The following is a 26,444-nucleotide window of genomic DNA, read 5'->3' on the forward strand; positions in this document are numbered from 1 at the left end:
GTTTGAAAAGTTCCCGGGAAATCTGAGTTTCGCGGGAGGGTCTTTCGCGCGTAAACTGTATCCCTTCATTCATTGTCAGCTTCCTGGAGCCATTTTTCAGCTGCAAAGACGGAGGCTCTTGTCAGTTTTAAATCCATTGCATCTGGCTGTCTGTGTTCTTAATATTAACTTAAAATTAGTAATATCGGTACATTAGACTCTCTCCTAAGATATACTGTTAGTATTTCAAACGTTGTTGATTTGGATTTCGAGAAAATCGGCTCCAAACCAGAGGAGGGACAAAGGGCAGCCGGAGCAAATAAAGATGAGAAAAGGGATCTCCCCAGCTCCAGAGAAAGTAATAGTAGCAGGGGTTGGAGTCCCAGCCGTTGAAAAAAGTACTGTTTTAACTGGACTGTCAGAAAGTTTTACTTCTAGTTTTCCCAACGCTACATATATCCAGATTATCACCCCGCCGTCCTGTATTCCACAGACTACGAATGTCTGTGTGTCCGAGTCGCCAGCTGGCAGTTTGATTTACTCCACTCCTCACGGACCAACAAACGGAACGGGACAACGACCTGCATTCGGACGTCCACCGGTAACTAAACTGCTCATGTAGCTTAAAAGAAAGTAAATAATTGCAAAACTCAAATGTTTCTGCGTCTGTTTATAAAATGCATACTCGCGGTCGAGAGGATCACAAATTCGGGGAATGGTTGCTTATCTACAAATTTGCTGCAGCGATCTTACTGTTAGAACTCATCTTTTAGATTTATAACACGGCCGCGATAGCAATATAGCCTTTTCGTTTTAAACCGAAACTTTTCCTTCCTGTACTGGCCTAAAAGGGGTCACACCCGAATGTAAAAGGTCAATTGCTGAAACTCTTCCGCTCTGTTTACAAGACGTATTAATAAACTGCTCCTGTGACAAAAATGACATTCGTGGTGCTGCTTTAAGAAAAATACGGAGGAAAAATCTAAGCAATAATCGGTGTTATTTTATATGGGATCAGTGCATAGGATTGTCGTGGCGCTGTCTTGTGGGGAAAAACCAAAACGCTAGGCCCTGTTTTCGTGTTTTTTTGGAAAGGGGGGAAGGGATCTGCCTCTCGCCACCTTCGAGATATCCACACACATCTCTCCATTCTTGGGCAGTGTAATCGTTTTAGCAGTGTTTTGACTTCTGGGACTAAAAACCCGGAACACGGCTTGTTTAAGCGAGGGAGTATGGTTTATATGGCAGAGATGACTGTACGTGCAAATCGAATAGTATCTTTGACATATAAAGCACACAGGAGTTTTTCGAAAACTAAAACATGCTCGGAGCAGGTGATGTTTGCAATAAGCGAAGTCGTAGCTGTTTCCTAATCACTTTGGCCCATTTTCGTTTGTCACCAGGAACGTGTGCATATCTTTCTTCAATTTTGAAGAGTTTGGAAAACTACAGCATGTTCTGCAACACCCTGTAGGATACATTTAAAAGCAAAATGACATAAAGGAGAGATGTCAGTACTTTAAATGGAACGTTATTTTCAAATATATTAGCCACATAGAGGTAAATATTTTACTTTATTTCAATTGCTGCACATAGCTATGGCCTGTATAGCGTTCTAGTTCTAGAAAGACTTTCCAATGATGATGAAGCAATATTAAAATTAGGGAGACAGTGCTCTGAATGGAGCTTAAAGAAGGCACTCTTCTGATGTGCAACCCTGATTTGCTTCCCCACAGCACTTCCTTGATTCTCTGGAAGAATAATTTTAGGCCAAAATCAAACTTTTTAATATAATGACAGACACAAAGGCCTGGATAATGAGTTAATATGGGTATAATTCTGTACCCCCGATACAGATTTGCCAGTTTAACTTCACATTGTGCTGCAACGTTTACCAAATACAAGAAAGCAAGCTTTAACTCTTAACAGCATGTTTTGTGACACATTATGGGTTTGTAGCAGGCCCTTTCTGCCTTAAGCTAATTGTATTTTATGGGCAGTGCAATTTGTAGCTGCCTGAACCTTGTTCATGGTGTTCTGTATAAGGCAAGCTGACACTGGCTGGGCAGCCAAATCTGCTGTGGATGTAGACATTCAGTAAGATATGGAACATTTTTGGTAAATGGTTCTGTGTTAAAGGTGAATTGAAAGGGACAAAGAATTATTTGAACTTACTGTAGCCTGGTATGTACAAAAGGAAGATTTTAAAAATTCAGGTAAATGGAGACAAGACATGGAGACAGTAATTCAAAAGGGCCAGTGGAACTCATTTTAGCCTGGGTTCACTTCCCCTATCTGTGACAGGCACCATCTCATACAGGTAAAATACACTGCATACATATGTTTAAACCTTGCCCTTCTAACATTTTTCCTAATTTGGACCCAATATATAACAGATGTGGGCAGACTCCTGCCACTCTCATATACATGTTTGATCTTGTCCTGGGCTGGTTAATTTCTGGTCCTCCAAGTTTGACACTTTCTCTCATATTGCTCATCTTGAAATCGAGACTGCTCCTTATTGGCATTTTTATCGTACAAACTGATAGCTTCCTCCTATCAAACATTTTTAAAAAGCAAGCCTGTCTTTCTAGCTTTTCTTGTCGGGCACCTTTTCCTCTTTAATTGGTAGCAAGCTGCCACAAAGATGATGCCGTTTAATTTGATGAAAATTAGATATACTTAGTCCACCATTCATTTTTTTAAAATATTGGCAAACATTTCTGAACAATTTAAAAACTTTGAGCCTAACTTCTACACCCTAAATGTTTATCTGTCACTAATTGGCTGTGCAGGTGATACCTGATGAGACTGGCTCTTTTTTTTTTGCTTCCTGGAGACTAGTGCAGTTAGTATTTTGCTATTTTGAATTTTCTGTCTACTCCATTTTGTGAGGGATGTGGAAAGGGGTTTTGAATTTCTGTATTTTATTTTTAAATGATTGAAACTGATTTACATTTCCTGTCACATTAATATGTAATATGTAACATGCATCATGGTGTTTGGTTGATTAATAATAAAAAAAAAAGATTTAGGTAAATCAGATCACTACCCTATTCTATGTTTCTGATAGTGCCAGTTCATTTAAATTTGCCTTTAGAGAATCATTTAATCTAATGAAGCTAAGCCAAGCTGCACTTGCATGGTTCAACCAGATCTCGTCTGTACTTGTCTGTCACACAAATTTGCTGTCAGGTTGCTTGTTTTTAAACAATCAAACAGGTTTATGGGAAGTGGCATACAGGAATTAAGTATTGCTGTCAGCTTTTATCTCTGTCTCCATCTTTTGTTCAGCCAGTGGGTTTCAATAAGTTAAAGAACTAATGTTTTGCTCCCAAGAGCTGTCATGCAAACTGGGGGCCATCAATCTAGTGTGTGTGTGTGAGCATGTTTTTCTTGAATTGATCCGACAGAAGAGGGTAATTACTGGCTTATCCAAGCTAAAGCTGGATCATGTCTGGAGCTCAGTTGTTCAGATTTTGCTCAAAGTAGTCACGTCAGAAACACAATGTAATAACATGAAAAATGTGGCTCCTCCTACAGCATAGTGTCCCTGGTCACTACTGGGGCCTTCTTCATTTGGAAATGTAGGTCTGGAGAGAAATTGGCGCTTGCCAGGTATCCAATACCAAGTAGCAATGTTGACCTGGTTTTCCTCAGAGGTCTTTCATTCTAGAAATAAACAGTCCTAATCTTGCTTTGCTTCTCATAGTAATGCTAAATAAAGTGAATATGGTTAAAATCTTGTGTGCTGACACAATCAGCTAGGTATTCATTGTTAATGTTGCGTTTGCAGTTACCTTTGTTTTTGCTGTCCCTTGGGAAAGTAAAAGAAGTAAAGATATGGTTAGACCAGAAGTCCTCATAGACTGACAAGAGGATCCCCAGAAATAAAGGAGAACATTACACCCCGTTGCAGTACTCTAAACTCACAAAATAATTTTAAGTAACAAGTTTTGCCTTCCGTTAACAGACCACTTCATAAACGTTGAGCTTTTAGAAATTCCGCAGTGCTTAGCTTGCCGCTTTGTTGCCCTGCCACAGTGGGTTTGGTTATGAGCCTGGGGCACTGTCTATGCGGAGTTGATATGTTCTCCCCATGTTCATGGGGGTTTTACTACAGGTCCCCTGGTTTTCTCCCACACTCCAAAGACATGCTGATAGGTTAATTGGCTTAAAATGGGGAAAAAATGGTCCTGGTGTCAGTGCGTGTTTGTTTGTGTCAGTGTGTGCCAGTGTGTGCCCTTGAATGGACTGGTGTCCTGTCCAGGGTGTATCCTGCCTTGCACCTGTTGCTTGCTGGAATAAGCTCTGGTGCCCCTGCCACCATGTATTGGGTGAAGTAGTTAGAAAATGGTTGAATGAAAGCTTTCATGGTAATGCAGTCAATTTAAAATGTGATGTTATTAGAAGAAATGTAATTTAAAATATGATGTTATTGGAAGAAATGTAAGACGTGTTGGTCTTGTCGTTGGAGAATCTGTGTCAAAGTTGCATTCCTCTTAGCCAAACTCTTATTCAAGAAAAAGCTATGAGCTACATTTAACGTGAAGATTTACCTTTTTTTTCATGCAAATCATGGGTGATTCATTGCAATGTAACCTCAATACTTTGTAATATGTTAGGTAGGCTTTGTTTGTAAGCTTAGGTTCTGATCTGCTGCTCATCCCTTTTTTATGAGAAAGACTGTTCCATCTTATGAAGGGGGCTTTGCAAAATAACCCAGTAGTAAGTTTGGGACCGAATTGCATTGATCCATGATCACCTGATGTCCAGGGAATGTTTCTGCTTTCTGGGCACTTTGAAAGGGACTGTGAAGATTTCGTGGCTCTTGGCTGTCCTGTTCTTTCCAAGTGGCGTGTGACCCTCGTTGCTTCTCTGCCAATATCTGAGTTGGTAAAAATCACTCTACCTGAGCAAGCAAAAACAAGGCAGCCTAGCATGTATGGATCCTCTTGTTTTTAGGTTCTTGAGCTAATAGCCTTTCTGCTGTTGTTTATCTGTAACTTTTCATCCCCCTGTTTTTCAAATTAAAGAGTTTCTGTGGATTTGAAGTTTTTACTAGCTTTCCATTGCTAAGGTTTTGCTTCTGGATTTGGCAAGCATCTAAGGACTGTTGTCATATGCCAATTAAATTTATCCTGCTTTGTCATGCAAAGCTTTCTCTTTCAGGCTTCAAAAGAGACATCAGAAAAATGTAAGAGCTCTTGATATTTAACCTCAAATTCTATTTACATAGACAAAAGGCAGTTTTCACTTTACTTTCTGAAGCTTTTTTTAAAATTAATTTTACATACTAATGTTTTCGTTTTGAAGAACGAGATTGTTCTGTTGCTCTGTCATCTGGCTTGTGCAACTGAAGCAAACTGGCTTGATTACCTGAAGCAATCCCTACAACCCAAATTTAAAAATTGATTGGGGTGTTACATGGGCTCCTTCTGTTGAGTCTGTGGGCTCCATTTAGTCCACAAATAGCAAGTTGAGAGCCAGTGCTCTAATTGAAGTGCCATGGGTCTTTGATTCAAACTTCTAAGTGGTTTCCGCTGCTTTAAGTGGTAAATTGCATATAGTACGCATCGAGCTTGACTGAGTGATTTGCAATGAATATGTGCGCTTTCTAACTAATTAATTTCTGTGTTATGCTCTCTGTCATCGCATCGATACCGCGTTAAAAACGTATCTGGGACGCTTCTGGTAATGCCGCCGTTCAGAATGGCCGCTTAATAGTTCTTTTCCCCTCTCTTTCTCAAAAATACCCCATCAACAGTACCAGAACTTTACCTAACCGAATTTAAAAAGGACAGTAAGCATTGGGCAATAATGAAGTCACAAGGCAAAGGATGAAAATACACACACAAACACAGAGAAAGGAATCTGAGGAGGACAAATAGGAAAGTTGAAGCAGCTACCTCCTCCTGTAACGAAGAGGTATACACCACGCTGAGATTAAAAAATACGAGTCTTGGTGAGCCTCAAGAAAATCTGCCCTGAACTGCGCGACTTGTGAAGAGATATGAACGAAACAACAGATTTCACAGAAGTACTGCATCAAGTTAATAAAAGGACAGACAGATCAGAAGAGTGCATTGAGCAAGTCAAGGTGGTGAAGGGATGGAATGATTCAGTGTTTGCTTCAGAAACTGAGGCGACGAGAGACTAACAGACGTGGAGGAAAGATCAAGAAGAACAAATATGAAAATCTATGTAGTTCAGAGGGTTGTGAGGGAGGATCGATACTCGGCCTTTTTGAGAAACTTATTAAAGAACCACTGGGATTCTCCCCCCAGATAAGATTGACAATCTAAGCACATAGAGCCCTGTGCCCAAAAATCACAGATCCGTACAGACCACGATCTGTTCTAATCCGGTTTTCCTGTACAAGACCAAAGAAGAAATCCTGACAAAGGCATGGGAGAAAGTTAAACTAAGTACATAAAAAAAGTATATATTTTGATTATGAGTATAAAGAAACAAAGTACTAAAAACTGCATAAGATTTAAAATACCCATCCTAGCCAAGTTGAGGGTGTCTTTGACTTGGGGGAACAGCTGTAGTCTCCTGCTGGAGGCCCAGTACAACTCGCAGAGGCCTCAGTGTCTGAGCGCCGGACTGGGCGGAGCAGGCCCAACTGCAGGAGCGGGTGAGAAAGGGCGCCTGGCCGTTGTGGACAGGAGAGAGAACCGGACCGCACAGAAACTCTCAAGAACAGTGGGAGACTCGGCAGCTTTTCTGCCATGGTACTTCACCAGATGAGCTGGGGTTTACTAATACTTCTGGATTAAAATGACTCGTACCTAACTTTTGGAAAAAGCAATGTTGGGCTCATTAGGACTCCCCCTTTTTCCTCTTTTGCTTGAAGATCTGTTTACTTTAGCTGTAAGAAACGTGTGATGTGTGTTATATATTTAAGATTTATTCGTATTGTATTAGATATTGAAAAAAGCCTGGTATTAAAGCAGAACAAATATATAGCGATCACATGGTATAGGCCTATATGGAATAGGGTCCTCATTTAGAGAAGAAGGTTTTTTTTTATTCATTCCCTAATTGTCCAAACCTTCTGCATGGGCACAAGGGTGGGGTTATATTTTGAACCCCCCTCTTGAAGCCTTTATATAGTAATTTCTGTCATTATTTGTTCATTGGTTACTTTAAAATGCCAGGAGTACAGTTCTCCGAGAGATTGGGAGCAAACAACTTCAGTATTTACAGGACGAAACAGTTACTGGCTTCCCAAGATGTTAAAGTGATTTCTTTCAAGTGAGTGGTCTACACAACCCAATTAAAAGAGGCAGAACTTTAAAAAAATTAAAGGAGAGAGGGCACAGGTCGTATGTCTGTGAGAGACTCATTTTTCCAACTGAACATGTCAAATTAAAAATGGATGGGTTTTCATAGTGTTCTAGTTCTCTCGTAAAATAGGTTGTAAAATGAACATAACCATACCGATTCTGACTACTGATAATTTAGAATATCAGATTAAAAACAAGGTAAATTCCTTTTTATTCAAAGGGAAATCATTGCTTATTTGTTTAATGTTTATGCACCATGAGAAGTGATTTTTGCAAAAAATATTTGATATCCACATAATAGGATTAGATCTACCTTATGGAGAGACCTGTATCTTACAGGAAGGAACTATACAAGTACACCCCGCATACAGATATTACATAGATATATCAAAACTAAGTTTGATATATTAAGTTAAAATTTTAAGTCTTGCTGCACAAATTAAAATCAGTAGTTACCTCGAAGATTTTAGTTTAAAAGAGATACAAGACAGTGATATTCCCTACCAGCTCTGTTATTTTCTGTATACATAGAACCCCTAGAACAGTGGTTCTCAAACTGTGGCATGCGTACCTGCAGTGGTACGTGGAGTGCCACCAGGTGGTAAGCCACATGACCCTGGAACTGTGTTGTGTGCGCTGAAAAATCGGGACGTGTTTTCATATTTTCTACTTAGACGTATCGAATACGCAGCCTACGTACTACGATACAGCGCGCGCTAATACTTGAGTGGACAGAGCTACAATGTAATTCTATACCACTCTATAGGAATGCATGCTATGAACGTAAGTGACCAATTGTATTTAAAAAAACGTATCTCCAGCAAATAGGGAGGTGGGAGAATGTGCGTGAGTTTCGAACAATGCCAATGTTGTAAACACAGGAATGCATAGAAATGCATGCTAGGAACGCTGGTAATCTTGTGAGCACAGGAAAGCGTGATAGATAACGGAAAAATATTTAAGAACTGTTCTAGGTAAATTTGAGAAAAATACACCAAGCTTCTCTTGTTCGCTCCCATGCATATGAAATAAAAACTTTTTAACTTCTGCGACAGACTCCTGAAACGGAAACGGGGAAAAATGCAAGCTTGCGGATTGCTAAATTTACCGTTGGCAAAAGAGCTGACGTATTATGTGTGAAGAAAAAGCTGCTAAACAGCTCGACCTGCTGCCCCCTCTGAATCATTCATAGAATTATTGAAATGGCGGATGATATCAAAAGTAAGCTAATAGAGCGCGTTAAGATGAGCAGTTGTTTTTTACTGCAATTAGATGAGTCTGTAGTCGATTTGGCCAATTCGCTTGTTTACGTTAGATACGAGTTTGAGGGTACGTCCCATGAGGACTTTCTGTTCTGTAAGCCGCTACCAACAGGAACTACAGGAGAGCACATATTTCAGCTTCTGAATGAATTTATCGAAGAGAATGGCATAGACTGGATAAAATGCGTCGTAGTTTGTACAGACGGTGCTAGAGCGATGACCAGCTGAAACAGCGGTGTAGTTGCACGAATTAGAGAGGTTGCTGCAGAAATGAATGGGCGCATTGCAACTTCCACTGCGAGACCTTTGCTGTCAAGAAAATGCCTGACGATTTAAAATCTGTTAGACTCTGTTGTGAGTTGTATCAAGGCTCAAAAAATGAATTCACATCTGCTGTGCTTGACTAAACAGGCTCACCCCTCTCACTGAAATGGTGCTTTTTTATTGTTTATTTTTATTTGCTGTTGTTCCTGTTTTTTTCTGTAAAGGGCTTTGAGAAGCCACCTTTAAAGGTGCTATATCAAATAAAGTTTATTATTATAATATATATTATATGTGTGTGTGAGTGTGTGCGCACACGCACGCTCATGTTGGTCATTGAGAATTTCTGGGGTTCCTATGAGAAGATGACTTGTAGGTGGTACTTGGATGCTTTGGTTTGATCAGGGGTGGTACTTGGTCCAAAAAGTTTGAGAACCACTGCTAGAAGAATGGATTAGACAAAATTCAAAAGGGGCTAGAAATGAATGGACATGAACAAAGGATTGCCCTACATGCAGCTGATATCCTCTTATATTTCAATCAACCTACTGAATCTCTTACTGAGGTTCTGGACCTCTTGGAGACATTTTGTTAAATCTGGTTACAAACCAAATATTGAAAAGACTTCTAATTACAATCCAACAGATACATTTGAAAGGGAAGCTTAAATTGACATTTAGCCTCTTAAATATTTAGGAGTACAGTTACCAAAATACCTTAATTTAAATTACAGTTCTTTAATTCACAGAATTGCTTGTTGCAATTTGCTCTGTCTTTCAATAGGATCTAGAGCAAAGGCCATTAAAATGAACATGCTTCGAAGATTGTTGTATCATTTTCAATCTCTTCCAGCAAAGTGGAACAAAATAATCTCAAGGTTTATTTGGAATGGAAAGAAGCCAATAATCAGATTTAAGATGATCCAATTATTAATAATAATAATTATTGCTTACACTTATGTAGCGCTTTTCTGGACACTCCACTCAAAGCGCTTTACAAGTAATGGGGACTCCCCTCCACCACCACCAATGTGCAGCCCCACCTGAATGATGCAATGGCAGCCATGGTGCGCCAGAACGCTCACCACACACCAGCTATTAGTGGGGAGGAGAGCAAACTAATGAAGCCAATTCATAGATGGAGATTATTAGGAGGCCATGATTGGTAAGGGCCACTGGGAAATTTGGCCAGGATGCTGGGGTTACACCCCTGCTCTTTTCGAGAAACACCCTGGGATTTTTAATTACCACAGGGAGTCAGGACCTCAGTTTTACGTCTCATCCGAAGGACGGCGCCTGTTTACAGTATAGTGTCCCCGTCACTATACTGGGGCATTAGGACCACATGGACCACAGGGTGAGCTGCAATTAACCAAGGAGAAGGGTGGTCTAACCCTTCCCTGCATAGAAACCAGGTTTCCCAACTCAGATTGATCTTTTGTTGATTTTCTATACAAACAGTTCTGGGAGATAAAGTATTGGCAAAAATACATATGAAGCAACAATACCATGGATAGTTAAACCAATTAAGGTATGGTTTAGCATTATTAAAACATAAATTAGAGAATGATGCAAATGTGTAACAATGGATACCTTATGGTTTGGATTTAATCCCAAGGAAATACGATTATTTTTTATTTCTAAATTAAAAAAATCATAATGAGAAAAAGGTGTATTAAAGAACCACCAATGCCTGAACAGTGAATTTATATTTATATTGTGAATGAGATTTACTGTGATAACATTTTCTCTTAATCTACAGTCGGAATGATTTAACATACTGGTTATTCTGGAACAAATTTCCTCATTAAGACCTGCTTTTACTTTAAGTACAATGATGAAATATTTCTATATAGACCTTTATTTCTTTGTTTTATTTTTTTGATAGTGATTAAAATAATGTTGATTTTTTAGTAATTGTTTCTGGATTTAACACCCATCTAAAAATGTAATTTTACATTAAAAAATGCAAGAAAAAAGTAAACTGTGTTTGCTTTCCATGTAAAGTGTATCGTCAATAAATAAGTAAAAAAAAATCCCAGAAGAAGATGTTTTGATCTGTATAGGTATGTGCTGTAGTTATTGTAGATATTGGAGTAAAATATCTATACTCTGTGGCTAAGGATCTGCGCCTGTGGCTGGAAGGTTGCCAGTTCAAATCCTGTGACCGGCAGAGGAATCCTACTCCGTTGGGCTCCTGAGCAAGGGCCTTAACTCCAGCTGCTCCAGGGGCGCTGTACAATGGCTGACCCTTCGCTCTGACCCCAGGCTTCTTTCCCTGTCAGTCTGCCTGTGTGTCTCTTGGAGAGCAAGCTGGGGTATGCGAAAAGATGAATTCCTAATGCAAGAAATTGTATATGGCTAATAAAGTGATCTTATACGGATATGAACTGTACAGTTGAACAGCTTCATAAACTTGTCTCTAGGCCTACACCAATGCAGTCAATTTTAGTCTTCAAGCTGAGCTACAGCAATATATAGATTTTCATTCTAACTCAAATTTGTATGTAGATCAAGCTTGTTGGCCAGGGCTATCTCATCACATTGGGGGACGTCTTTACCTGGGAGAAAGAATGAGCTTCTTCTCCATTTCCTGTAGGCAAAGAGGCGACTGGAGCTGGATGACAGTGACCATCAGTACCTCAGTGAAGAAGCCAAGACACCCAAGGGGAAGGGCAGGGCCACGACCCGAAACCTCAGCAGTCCTAAGAGTAAGTGCCTTGGGTCGAGATGGAGAAAACGAAAGCCTTATCCATCCACTGGTCTTATCCATCTCTTTTTTCCTAAGTAGGTCCAGCTTTTCTGATGTTGAGAGGTTAACTCATGGGTGTGTTCAGTTTCAGTAGTTAATAAAGGTGACAGTGTTGAAAGCCTGGTATGAAAACCAAAAAGTAATGAGAGCATCCTCTTCAAAAAATATACCTCTGTGCATTGGACTAAGCTGCTGTTTTTTTCCTTTGTGCCCAGTTGTTTTTTTGACTTGGACCTACATAGTTTATCGTGTGGCTCAAGTTCATAATGCAGTATAATGACAATATATTATAAACGTGATTCATTTAAGGTTCATAGTTTTGAAAACAAATGGTAGGAGCTTGTGCGAGGAAGTTGTTTTTTTTGTTGCTTTTATTGGTTGTATCTTTACATGCATAAAACAAGGATGTCATTTACACTGTGCTAGTGTTCATCAGAAATATCCAACTATTTTGCTTTCACTGCATGAAGTGTAAAGCTGTCACGTTAGGTGGGCACGTGTATTTTATTTCTACATTATAAAAACTTTTTTCCAATAATTGTTCTAGGCAAGTATCCCATTTATAAAAAAAAAAAGTCAGTGGCCGTCAGCTGTTTCCAATGTAGTTACGTTAAACCCTAAAGATTTATTTTTTTCTGCAGAAAACAAGTCAATGATTAGACGTGGAGTATCTAAAGGGAGAAACAGGTCTGCTTGGATGGGAAGCCTTATTGGTACTCTGTTTTTGTAGCTCCCAAGTCCCCATCGGAGAAGACGCGCTATGACACGTCTCTGGGACTCTTGACCAAGAAGTTTGTTCAGCTACTTGGTCAGTCGTCAGACGGTGTGGTAGACCTGAATCGGGCCGCGGAGGTCCTCAAGGTGCAGAAGAGACGCCTCTATGACATTACAAATGTGCTGGAGGGTATTCACCTCATCAAGAAGAAATCCAAAAACAACATTCAGTGGATGTATGTATCTCATGTCGGGGGATGCGAGGGGACATACAGTAGCAGCTTTGCAGAACTGTTGCATGATGATGATGACATGCCTGTAGGTACCTATGCGACTGAAGTATTTCTTGCACTTTTCCTTCAGGTGAAAATGCAGTGCATTGCAGAGGGTCCATGTTTTCATTGGCTAGACTTGACTGCTTGACTCATTTTCACATTTTACTTTCTGATTTTATAATGCCTTTTAACGCCTTCCCCACTTTTTTTACATTGGCAAATTACAGTATTAGGGAGCTCAACAGCCTTAGCTGCAGAAGAAATAAGAGGCAGATATTTTTTCCCCTGCAATACTTTTCCAGGTTTTACATTTACACAGGCATCCTGGGAGATCCAGCCAAGTGATCGTTACTGGGTTCTGCATTCCTAAGAGACACTCCTTGATTTATGATGACCCGATCTGTCTCTGTAGCCCCTGGAGTGTCGGGTGCCAATTCTCCTCATATGGTTCATAACCTGTTATAATAGTCTCTAGGCCGCAATGTATCGTAGTTTTGCGATTGACAGGAAGCGGTTCCAGGGCTGTGGAGTTCATTTATATGAGCATAGGAATGCAAGATAAGCTATTAACACCCACATTAGCAAGATTTATGATGCGGTCTATTAGTCCAAAGGTCTCATTTAACTTCTTGATGGCTCTTGAGGAATTGGCCTCAACATGTCTGGGGAAATTGAAAGTAATTGTATTTTTAGGCTCATCTCTTTAAGAAACCTACTTTGCAAAGTTCTTCTCTCTCTGGCTTTGTGGCAGTGTGCACCATGTTTTTGAGAGTGATAAACTGTATACTAGTTTGACCTGAGTTTAACTTGACTTACTTGACTTTATTTCGGTGATCTATTTACATAGTTCTTAAAAGACAGGGGCAGACATTGATTATTAGAGATGTCAAATGTTTCGGTGATGTTGAGGCACATGTCGATTTGAATTAGTGTTTGGTCATGTTATTCCTCTCCTGGGGAAGAGTTGTCTCATGGGTTAAGATTCTCTGGTGGCAGTTGTCCAGGTCATCTGAGGTATTCAGGTAGAGCTATGTTTGGGGTATAAGATTAGTCACAGTACGAAGATGTTATGCACGTGGGTGCTGTAAACAAGTGTAAGCAGCAAACCCATGTTGCCATTTGAAGGTGTAGAGCTCAAAGAGATCTGGTCATGTTAACTGAACAGAATAAAGTGCAGTGTAATGCACTTTATAGAATTAATGTGAAGATACATAGGTTCTTAAAGAGCACAGCATTATAACTGTCTAGGGTACGTATTTGCTCGAGCACTCACATGTACAAAAATTATTTATGGAATCGATCCTTGTTAAAAAGACTAATATTCTACTATATTAGAATAACACCGCGCAAGGTCATTTGTCATGAATTGAATTCCAGAAACTGCAAGCATTGCATTTATTCACACATCTCAGTATTTCTTTAAATAAAATCCAACAAAAGTTTTAATAATAACCTTCTGTTCTTTGGAGGTGCAGTGGAAGCCTCAGTGTAGGTTTAGAAGCCCATAAAGTTTTCATGTTTCTCTGCCCTTCTGAAATATCAACATTTTCACATGTAGAATGTTGTATAAGTGAAAGTGGTCATGTTGCAACTGATGATTATACTTCCATACCATGTTCTGTACACCTTTGTTAAAGGTTTGTTCAGACAGCTGCAAATCCATTTAATCACAAAAAAAATCTAATTTGTCCTGTTTTCTTGTGTGTTGTCAATTTGTTTGACTTGAGAGGGCTTTAAATATTCATCTTGAGGTGTGATTGCAGTAAATTTGTACATATTATAAGACTGGTTATTGAAAATAAGTGATTTGCAATAAGGAAGTTCGGATCAAATTGAAAAATCAAGCACCTTCTATGCTCTAGTGTTTAAAAGGTTGATTTCTGTGTTTTCCTGACAATTGTGAACACCAGTTAATTGAAGATAAATTGCTGCTTGAGGTTTTTTTTATATCCTCTATAGAAGCTGAATTAAATTTACAGAAACAAATTTTATGAACACTTTTAAGAATATTAGACTAAATCCAGCAGCTGAACCAATTTGTGGTTCGCCTAGTACCAAACAGACATTTTATTTAAAAGTCAGAGACAGACGTTTTTTAGATCTCTTTGGAAAGATGTTTGCATTTTGCTTGACCTCTTGTCTACCGTTTGACTTCTAAGGTTCAAAAACTTGATTATATAATAAGCTTATAAAGACGTGATATGAGCATAGGCATAGCTATTTTTTATGCTATGGGAATGGTCAGTTTTGTCCTCGCTTTATTTGGCCATACTTCTTTCTGAAATGTTTTATTTGTGTGAGTGTCCCTTGTATCATGAAAAATTCATTTCTGACTTCGTAGGGAGTCTTTCATTCTTAACTCACTTGTATTCCTTCATTAATTTTTCCCTGGTTGTTTGTCAGTTTTGTGACAAAACTTCTCTGCAGTGTTTCAACAAGCAGTGCTTGCGTGTGAGGGAGAGTGGTCGAGGTGGGGACAGTTTTCTGCTGCTGCTGTGTGACCTGTGCTTCCTTTCTGTGGACAGGGGCTGCAATCTGTCGGAGGAGGGGGGAACTCTGAACCAGTGTCAGGCACTGAGCCGAGAGATGGTAGAGCTGAGTCAGGTGGAGAAAAGGCTCGATGAGCTCATCCAGAGCTGCACCCTTGATGTACGGCAGCTCACAGAGGAGTCTTTGAACCAGAAATATCCTTTCACTGTTTGCTGGGAGACCCTCTTTTATTAAATCAAGATTTTAACAGAGAGTTAACTTTGTGCTCCTAAGACTAGGTACTATCATCGGAACCAAGGCCTTCTCCCTTTTTACATTATCATGATTCAAGATTTTCTTAAATGTCAGAGTAGCTGTTTTATTCCGGAGCTACTGAGAAGTGCAATATATTTTTAACACATTGAACACTTTCATTTTATTTTTTTTCCCCATGTAGATACAGTCCTCGTCTAGTAACAATCCCAAGTTTTCTACTATTTACATTATTGAAGCAGATGCTGCCCTCAAACATTGCATTTTCAGACTATTTTAGAGGTGTGATATTTTTACATTTTGTCAGCAAAGTTCTTGGAATGTGCACACTCAATAACCTGCCTTTGTGTGCTGAATTAATTAGGGCTGACCTCCCGTTGATATTTACTGTACTTGATATGTAGTACCATTTGAAATATTGTTTCTGCACAGTTACCCATTCATCTATTTGGAGTCCCATCTTTTATAATATCAAGACTTTAATGGGGCAAGAGGCACTTCATTAGTGAGTCTAAGGGCAGCTTACTATTATGTTTTATGAAGTACAGATTTCAGTGGTGTATTAAAATTACATTAAAGAAACTGTCTAAAATGGTCTATTAGTTTCTTTTTGATAATAGATTCAGAGTTTTGGATCTTTAAAGGAGCTTTTGACACGGTCAATGTGTTTTACCGTGAACTATATTTACTGAACATGTCAGGATAGCCTTTCAGAGACCCTATTCCACAAAAACTCCATATACTTCCTGTGTTGCAGTGTGCGGCTGCAGGGCAGGATGTGTCCTGATGTATATGGACTCATAATGCTATGAAAGGAAGCCACCAGCGAGGGAGGAAGGGTTTTGAAATGTTTGAGCTGGCCTTTTCTTTGACCATGTTTACATTTGCATATGTTACCTACCAAGACATCCGGAGGATAAAAAGCCTAAGAGATCAGACTGTGATTGCAGTGAAAGCTCCCTCAGAGACCAAGCTAGAGGTGCCAGACCCACAGGAGGTGAGTACATAGCTGGAGCAACTAAATAAACTCGTGCCTGTTGAATGATTGGCACTCCTGTGGGCATTTAAAATTTAATGGGTCTGTTGAGTTATGAAATGGAGTTAGAGATGCAGAAATCTGTAATTTCAAAATGGCTTTTGACTTGAGCAATCATGCCCAATCTTTTTAGCTTTTGGCTCAGCTTAAAATCACATTGTAAACTTATTTCCTCAATGGTAATGTAAAATCATGAACATTTTTTTTTTTAGAATTTACAAGTCCACCTAACCAGCACACAGGGACCTATAGAAGTGTTTCTATGTCCAGATGAGAATGTTCCCAACAGTCCACTGAAAAACACTTTGGACCTGAATGGAAATTCTTCCCCTTTAGTGAAAGTCTTACAAGGTAAGAGCTGTTCATGCCCAGTAATGCCTCTAGGAAGTTTCAAGATAGTACCTGGAAGTTCCAAAAGCCTTTGTACCTCAGATGTGAAATGATAATCTATTTACAGTAATGTGCTTATTTTAAACTGTAGTGGTTAGGACTCAACTCATAACAGGAAGGTTGTGAACTCAGATCTTGGACTGTCCACTGTTGTTTGAACTCAGCTTTATTAGTTGTTTTCAATAAAAGCCTCAGCCAAAAATATATTTATACAAATTTATAATGAAATTAGTCACATTTATCTTGAAATGTCAGGGTAGGTAAGGAGAATTGCAGTTCTCGGTGAAAGAATTCAGAAGTCAAATTCTGCATGCATTTTTTTAACTTGTAATGTTTCCTTCCTCTTACTTTCACATTTGTAAAAAACGGAGTTGCAGTTTTGCAATGGTAGTCTTGAAAGTTGGTGGAGAAGATTCCCACATTTATCTAATTTTCAGTGCAGAGATGGGATGACAGGGGCCGGGAGATCAGCCACTTTCAGCCACTGCCTTCAGGAAGAAAGTTCCAAATACAGCTGCATTCCGAATGTCGAAGCAAGATATTTCTGATCAAATTGTTTTTGTTACGTTTTGAGCTTGAAATGTGTTGTCCTTTTAATATTTGTTAGAACACTGTGAACATTATTTTAAACTGTGCAACATTTGGAGTTAATGGTCAAAAAAGAATCAAATCTGCTGAAGCCCTAGTCAAGATGAGCACATTAATATGGATTTCAAATCAGAAATTACAAATTACATTATTCTGCTTGTCATTTGCTCTTGAACAATATTTAGAAAGGACCAAATTTAAGGTGGTTGTGCTATTTGGCCAAATGCAGTTTTTTTTTAAAAAGAGAGAATTGCCAGTTAGGTTTTATATCCCCACCTGGAATAGCCAGTTTTTCAAATCTCAACTCACAGCCACGAATCCTGCACTGACTCAAGAGAGAATGAGAAAGTGTTGGCAGACTGCTCTGACCTGTCCACTTTGGGACTGTGCGACACTTGCAGAAAGAGCCCCTCTGCAGAACTGCAGTTCAGCTCTGATTGGAGGGAAGATGCTCCCCTCACCAACAACACTGCTTTATTGCAGGCTCCTGGAGGCTGAGCCCTGGCCCAGTCTCTCCCTTACCTTAGGGGTGCTCCGCCAGTTGAGGGGGATCACAGTTGTATTTGGCTGGTGATATGACACACTCTTGTTGGCATCAACCATCTCACCCACAAAGGCGGCCCCCAATTGCAGCAATCTAAAATCGTATGTAGCATTTGTGGAAAGAGTGCAGACTTCCTCTAGGATTTAAATCGGGTTTTGAGAGGTTTTCACAGAGCTCTGGTCATACAGTATGTTGGCAGCATCTGTACATATTTTTCTAGTAGCCTAGATTTAGATGTTGACCATTTTTTGTGCAGTCTTATTTACATTAAACTTTTCTTTCCTGGTGTCTTTTTCTAGAATCCTGCAGCTCCTTGGGGCCTGATTGTCCAGTGACTGTTTCAAATGTTTCCCCACTGACGTCCCCAATTTCCAGCCTCTTACAGCAGACTGAGGACCAAATCCCTTCCGGACTGGAAGGACCATTTGTAAACTTGTCGCCTCCTTTGATCCATGAAGACTACTTACTGAGCCTGGGCGATGAGGAGGGAATTAGTGACCTTTTTGATGCATATGATTTAGATAAGCTCCCACTGGATGACCTCCTTTGCAACTAACTGGGCATTGTCTGCCAGGAATAGACTAACCTAGAAGGTGGATCTAGGAGGCCTCGTTTGTTAAAAGAGGTGCTTCTTTGTCTTCCTTTTATTTCTAACTCAGATCTGCAACAGCAGAGTGGTTTGCCTTAATCTGTACCCTTCAAAGGGTACACAGATTTTAAACCTGATGCGAGATCTGCCTTATGAAGTTGGGCACAAACCCTCAAAATATATTCAGTGTTACACATTCTGGCTGTCTCATTTTACACAACTGCTAATGTCATGTTCTGTTACAGAATGACTGTACAGAATAAAATTGTGCAAGCAAGGATTTTTTTTAAAAAAAAGGCTAAATCCTTGTTTTTTCGCAGCTCTGCATAATGTGGCGTTTTTAAACCGACATTGGAACTGTGCATTGTGTTGCGGTGTTTTATTTTTCTGTGACTTCTTAAACCATCAGTTGAATGGTCTCTGATGATCACCCGAGCAGATCGTGACCCTCTCTGATAGTGACCCAAGCAGATTAAGGAACATTTGTCTCCCCAGTAGGTAACATTTCTACTTGAAGGTAATAAATATGCTGAACAGATCTGTGGTTGGGTGAATATTCATCTGTTTTTTTCTATTTGGAATTGCCCACCTGATTTGGAATAGCTAATTGTTTTTCATGTCCTGGCTGTGAAACATGCTTTGGGAAGAATGAGGAAGCGTAGGCAAACTCCTTTTGACATGCCTACCATCACATGTCAGGGGTTCAGAAAAGAATAAGGTAGAGGCTTGTCCCACGCTCTCAGGCGGCTACAGTGCTTGATGTATTTGAGATCCAGTGATCCCTGGCTGACTCATCCCACTCTGCCTTCTGTGGCCTGGGGATCAAATGTGCACCAAAGGGGGAAAAACCCTCATCACTCAGGTCAGGTCTTCCAGATCTAGAACTTCCAGAGTGGTGATCAGATAAACCCACTGTTAATTCTGTGGGAAGTGAAACAACTGAATAAAACTCCTTCGTTTTGCATTTTCTCTCAAAAAGAAAAGAACAGCTCGGTTGCTTTAACTTGTTAGTATGCTTTTATACATTTTGGAAAATCTGTCTTTGGGAATGAGATTTGTTCAAAAAGCAAAAAAAGAAAATCAGTTGTATTCTCTAGTGTAGGACAGTCTTGAGGTGTCCTTTGAATTTAAAATACACGCCATAAGTAATTTTTGAATAATGCCCAGAAATAGTATAGTATATAACGAGTATAATGTGCCATTTTTTTACATCTGCCCTTTACTTTGACCTGTAAAATGGAGACGTGTAAAAAGCTGTTCTGAGTTCTAGTAGAGAGATGCATATCTTTAGTAGTTTGAATCTAGTCTCGGTATGCATCACAAGTAGATTGTTGTTGGTTGCATCACAGTGCAGTTCAGGTGACTGCATTAACTACTGGGCCATATCAGATGTCAGATTTTCCATTCACTTGTTTTAGTGATGTTTTTCTAATGATTTGTATCAAGAGCTTTATTTACTTTATAGTTGGTATAGAAGAATGTATCCCGCTTGTTGACAATATCTTCAGATGCAGGGATATCTGACTATTGGACAGTCCCACGTCTATTTGATGTTCCCTGTTTCACCTTTCTCCAATGCAGCTTGAGCTCTTTCTCCCCCTCCACCTTTTCATGCTTCAAATTAGAAATAACCAAGCTTGAACTCTTTTCCCTGTTCCTGTTCCACAGCATCATGATAAAACTAACCTGTTTTTGCTAATGCAAAATGGAAGCATTTTCTGCTTAGGGATGGTTTCAGAGGGAATCACACCAGTAATATTCTCAGCGAGTCGTGGGTGGGTTGCTCATTTCCTGAACTGTAAAATCAGATGGAGAGGTTCCAGTGAACCTCTTTATAAGGAATGTAAATTAATCCTTTAATTTCAATAATGGAGTTCCACTTGTGAATTTTTTGTGCCCAGTCTCAACTCTGTGGGTCTGCCCTGAACTGCTAAATAATGATGGTGTGAAATCTGCTTCAGTCAGTAATACTGCAGTAAAACCTTTTATTCTGTAAAAGCTTTGAAGGATGTGATTCCTAATGGGAAAGGTACATTAAGTGGGTTGAGCTTTATATTTCATTTCTCAGAGGTAGGTTAAAAGTTTTGAGGACTTTTTTTTCCCCCCACTGGTTTTACATAGTGTCAGACTCTTCAGACATTAACTTCCAGCTTTTTAAAAACAGATTTTAAAGACTTCCGGACCATGAGTGGTCAGTTCCAGAAGTGAAACAATATAAACTATGTCTAATACATTTTATGTAATGTAGATTCTTTGTATCATCACCACATTATGGAGTGGATTTCAGGGGTCACAGAGTAGATGAATCTGGAAAGTACAAAGCACTGTATAGACTTTAGAGTGTCGAAAAAGGGTGAACCAGATTGTCAAATTTCTTGAAATGTTGAAAGAGCACTGGATGTCTTAATTTGCCTGTATAAAGGGATTTCATATTGCATTTACTAAGGGGATGTTGTAAACGAATTGTGCACCCTTTGTGCTGTTTCGAATTTTTGTTTCTAAAAATACCCAGTCAGTTTTGGAAAATTTGAGTAGAGAATCAGGAATACTTTTTCTGGAGTTTCAAGAAGCCATGCATTTATCAACTGAGTGTTTTAATAAAATGGATCGTTATAAGGTTTATTTTAGGAAAGAAAATGCCTTAAAGGTATAAATACTATACTATTTAATTAGTATAGCATTGATATTGTAATCCTTGTGTGACATTGTTCCTTTTTGCAGGGTAGATTTTAAAGATTTTATTTTCTTTTAAAGCCATTCTGGGAGGATTTAAAACTGTAGTATAACTTAATTTATGCACAATTGTGCATTTATGTAGACTACCTCTGAACCTTTGTCTTGTAGTGAATTGTATTTTTATTACAATTTGAGTATTCACCTTAGCATAGCATTTAGGTCCATATTTCTGTATTTAGGGTGTTGTGACAGCAGATTAAAAATGCTTCAGCCTGCTTTCTGCTCTTTTTAAAGGGACATCATAAACAGTAATTGTTTTAAGTTATGTTGCATGTCGCAGAAAACATTGCTTTTAACCACTAAAAACTGTTTTTTTCTTTTTGATTTTTCAAGATTGCAAAACTGAGTTAACTTTTCATTAGATTAGAAAATAAAATTGTTGGGTGTAGTCTTTTGCATAAATAAATTTAAACATTAAAACTACCAAAAATGAATTTCCAAAGTGGAAGCATTTACATTTAACTTGCTGAAAGAAAATGATCTTAATTGTCTACATTTTGAAATTGCCACCCTTCCACCTAGTCTGGTGGTTTTCTTTTCCTTGGCTAAGAATTTTGTCAAAGTTTCATTATGAAGAGTACGGTATTTTGCAAAAGTGTGAAAACGTGAGATGCGGGTTGGAATTTGATAGTGTTCCTATCTGTTCCAAATGTGCTGATCTATACAAATCCCAGAGGAGAGGGCTGTTTTTGCAATATAGAGTAAATCCTGTTTAACACTATTGTGGTCTTTAACTGCATGGCAAGAACAAACAACTAATCTGATAATGTATCATCTTTCAGGTTTAGAACAGCTTTGGGCAAGAGCCCCCTAGTGGTGCCAAATAAGAGCTTTTTTAATTTTCTAGAATTTCAGATTCATCATCCAATGACGTTGTTAGGTCACACTATGTGCAGTGGCATTACTTTAATCGCACATTTGTGCCTTTGCCAAAAGCAGAGCTTTATATTTTTGTTCCTTACATTCTTATAACTATATCTGAATTAACTCACTGTGAGAACATAGAGCTGCTCCTCTGTGGCAGGGGCACGTGAATGCACAGCACAGATGACCTATCTGACATGTTATTAAAAATGTACTTATGTATTGTGTGTAAGAGGTGTGACGATATTGACCTTGTAATATCCCAAGTTCTATGACCCGGGCTAGCTGCTTTCTGTTCATATTTCCATGCACGTTGTAATCATTGTATGTGGGTTTAAACATGAAATCGGTTACTAAAATCCTTTTATTCCATTCAATTTTGAAACAAAACCCAGATGTATGCAGATCTATATATGATGTTTTGATGTCATCTTTGGAGTTGAATGTACACATTTGCTAACCCTTAAGCCTTTCATTCTCAAGTGTCATTCTCCAGTTCTTAAACCTTAAGTGATCATTTCCACGGATAATTAACTGGTAACTGACGTATAAACCTACGCAGGAAACCCTGTGCTATAATTGAGTAGAGGATGATAACCCATGGTTCATTTGCTGTTTTGGAGATTGTTCAGCATAAATTCATATTTATATATTTATACATGGCTTCCATGGTTTGTAAATGTGATAATCTTTTCTGGCTTTTGGTTTCAGCTGATATGTATGAGCAAAGATTTTATGTGGGGAAGGTGATAAACACATCACCCTTGAATGCAATGGTTTGTATGTTTCACCCTATTGATATTTGGTACACTTCTACTCCATTTCAGTTCAAAGGGCTGCAAGAGTTTTTGGTACCACTGGTTGTGCCCTAGCTGACTTTCTGCAATTGAGGTTTTAGTATAAAACTTAAGCAGGTACGCATTTCTGGAAGTGTTCTGAATAGTGAAGCTACTGTTAATATTCTTGCATGCTAAACTGTGTAACAGTTTTCTTTTATATAATTTAAAAATGTGCCTCTTTACAATTAAGTTTGCAATAAACGTACTGTACATTGTTTTACTGAATGGTTCCCCACAATTTAAAATACTGCCAGAATGAGTGACTGGGCAAGGCTGGAAGTTTTTTTTTTTTCTAGGTAAGTGGAATTGTACATAAGATGAGGAATTATTTAAAGCTTTTAAAACAAAGTTTTTTTGTATGTGTGCATGAAAGTACTTGTGTGCTCAATGAATGAGGTTGGATTTTTTTTTTCAGAGAAGTGTGAAAATATGTAAAAATGTAAAATGTTTTAAAGGAATCTAGCTTTGTATTTTATGTTCATTGAAAAGCTTTGATATTGCTTCTGTAAACAAATTTCTTTTGAATAGTTCATTTTCTTCTTTCCAGTTGATGCCATTGTGATTTTTTTTGTATGTGAAGATTTGAAATTCACCAAAACTTGAAAAAGAGCAATAAAAGATCTAAAACTTTTAAAGAATTGTCCTTTAATTAAAACCATGTTAATGAATTGCACATTAAAATATTAATTAATTTACAGCACTGTCAGGAATGTTAATCATCATGGAAAAGGCTTTTAATTATCAAGATGGAACCACAAGAAAACTTGCCCATCTAAAAAACAAATGAACCGACCTGCCAAAAGTTTCATTTGTTTTTAGTTGTCACTCTCAGTGTTAAATGCGCACTGTGTTTACGGTAAGGAATAAGCCAGGTGAGGGTTAGAAATGTAATAATAATAATAGTGTTTCTTTATTAGCCCTATACAATTTCTTGCATTAGGAATTTGTCTTTTCGCATACCCCAGCTTTTCTCCATGGAGACACAGACACACAGACAGGGAGAGAAGCTTGGGGTCAGAGTGCAGGGTCTGCCATTGTACGGCACCCCTGGAGCAGTTGGGGTTAAGGGCCTTGCTCAGGGGCCCAATGGAGTAGGATTCCTCCGCCGGCCACGGGATTTGAACCGGTAACCTTCCAATCACAGGCGCAGATCCTTAGCCACAGAGCCGATAGAACTTCATCCGGTTTGTGGCTGAATTTAAAATGGCTTAAAGATAGAATGAGACTCAGGCATTGCTTGGAAATGTAGAGACCTGGATGTTAGCTTTTGCCCGTGGTTTTCAAAAGTCCAGACTTCACGTCTTTCATTTTAATGTATCTCAATATTCCTGACCTACAATACCATGCATGGTACTTTATCTTGCTGCTTTAAAGCTGTCGTCATGACGCTTTGAAGTAGAAATTAATTTGTTTTAATCACAACGTACTCCACACAAAAGGAAACAAAATGTAATTCTTGTGCAAGAAAATGGAAAAGTTACGATTATACAAGTATTCAAACCCATTACTGTGGCTTAACTAAATCAATTTAGGTTCCCAAAATTCCATGCTGAAATTAATGTTTTACTCTTCTGTTCTGCTTTTTAGCAAGAATTCGACCCTGTGCTTACTTAGAGCATACTCGCGATCACATTTTCCTGTTTTTATACAGTAATCTGTTTTAAATCCATAAAGTGCATGAATACATTCAGTTTTGTGAGGGTGGATTAGAAATCAACAGCTTGTGATATATCTTGCATTCGCTGGTTCAAAGTCGTTTTACATGACTAAAATACTTTTTCACATTTGATTTGTTCTGTGCACGGTTAGCGACAGGACAGTAAGAAATCTCTTCTCAGCTTCAAAAAGAGGATCAGGTGTCATTAGTGTTGGAGCTCCAATTACCACCTCAGTGCCTTTTTTCTCGTGCTAGTTGATGAAGATGGAATTGTATCAAAGATTTTTTTTTTCGAAGTGAGATTCAATGTTTTAGGGGTCCAAATAAAGATATAGACTGACATTACGTCAGTAATGATGAAAGTGTAGGAAGCGTGTATATTATCACCCGGGACAATTAATTTACTGTGAAATTGAACGAAGGCTACAACATGACAAATGACGTTGTCTCAGTCTACTTATTTGAAAATGGTCCTGTAATCTGTCCAGTTCTTGTTTCTTCATGCATGTAAATTTAACAAATCCACATTTTGAGCCTCCTCAAAAATTGAACAAAATATGTATAGGTTAAAAACTATAGCTGTCTCTCAATCTGATTTGATCTAAATTGAAATGTCTCGTTATGTATTTAAAATATCTGCTGTACTGCACGTCCGTTTTCGTTATTTTTAACATACACTAAGAACTTGTATGTGAGAATGGTGTTTGTACACTAAGAACTCGTATGTGAGAATGCTGTTTGTGGACTACAGTTCAGCATTCAATTCCATCATACCCAGTCAACTGGTGACAAAGCTCAGGGGATTAGGTCTGTGCAACTCTGTCTGCAACTGGCTGCTAGACTTTCTTATCGAGAGACCACAGGTGGTGCGGATAGGCAATAAAACATCAACACCACTCACCCTGAGCACTGGAACCCCACAAGGCTGCTGTCTGAGTCCAAGGTTGTACTCCCTATTTACTCACGACTGCACAGCAAGACACAGCAACAACCGCATCATTAAGTTTGCCGATGACACCGCTATAATAGGACTGATCAGTGATGATGACGAGTCCACTTACATGGATGAAGTTGTACAGCTGCTTAGGTGGTGTCATAGCAATAACCTGGACTTGAACATAAAGAAAACGAAAGAGCTAATAGTGGACTTTCAGAGACACAGGCCATACACTCACAGCCCACTCAGTATTGATGGAACGGAAGTGGAAACAGTCACCAGCTTTAGGTTTTTGGGAATTCACATCTCTAAAGATCTAACCTGGACTGTGCACACTGACTCTATCATGAAGAAGGCTCAGTAGCGCCTTTATTTCTTGAGGTGCCTCAAGCGATGGGGGATGCCAATACATGTGTTGGTGAACTTCTACCGCTGCACCATCGAGAGCGTCCTCACCAACGGGATCACCGTGTGGTATGGCAACACCTCTTTGCGAGAAAGAAAGGCACTGCAGAGAATGGTCAATATGGCCCAGAAGATCATCGGCTGCGGTCTCACCGGGATTAAACAGCTCTATGAGGACCACTGCCGTGGTAGAATTCTGGCCATCACAGAGGACAGTCACCACCCCGGGCATGAGCTCTTTACCCCACTGCCCTCAGGCAAGAGATATAAGAGCATACGGACACTTACCACTAGATTCTTCAACAGCTTCTATCCACAAGCAATGAGACTGGCGAACACTTTTAGCCATCCCCCTCGGACCACACCTACACCATCACCATCTACCTCTTTATGATTTCTTATTTATTGCACATCTCCAGTCATTGTTTACACGTCTGTATTGTTTACATTCAAACTGTCTACATGTTTACTTGCACATTGTCTATTGTTTGTTTGTACATTGTCTTGATGCACTGTTTGCACTTTGTCTTGTTTTTTACACTTGTTTTACAAGAGACTTTCGTCGAGAGACTTTCTGTGAGTA

The 26,444-nt window shown here is 39.0% G+C and overlaps 1 protein-coding gene across 1 annotated transcript; it reads left to right on the plus strand.

The window, feature by feature from the left end:
* On the plus strand, window positions 1-23,500 carry e2f3 (E2F transcription factor 3). Its single transcript, XM_088601019.1, has 7 exons — window positions 1-580; window positions 11,393-11,504; window positions 12,276-12,495; window positions 15,060-15,218; window positions 16,159-16,273; window positions 16,525-16,663; window positions 18,134-23,500. Exons 1-7 carry the CDS (start codon window positions 305-307, stop codon window positions 18,388-18,390), a joined length of 1,278 nt encoding a protein of 425 aa, XP_088457145.1. The 5' UTR covers window positions 1-304; the 3' UTR covers window positions 18,391-23,500.
* The last annotated feature ends 2,944 nt before the right edge of the window (window positions 23,501-26,444 follow it).

The sequence above is a fragment of the Lepisosteus platostomus genome, chromosome 12 (assembly GCF_059453375.1).
Source record: "Lepisosteus platostomus isolate fLepPlt1 chromosome 12, fLepPlt1.hap1, whole genome shotgun sequence".
Classification (NCBI taxonomy): Eukaryota; Metazoa; Chordata; class Actinopteri; order Semionotiformes; family Lepisosteidae; genus Lepisosteus; species Lepisosteus platostomus.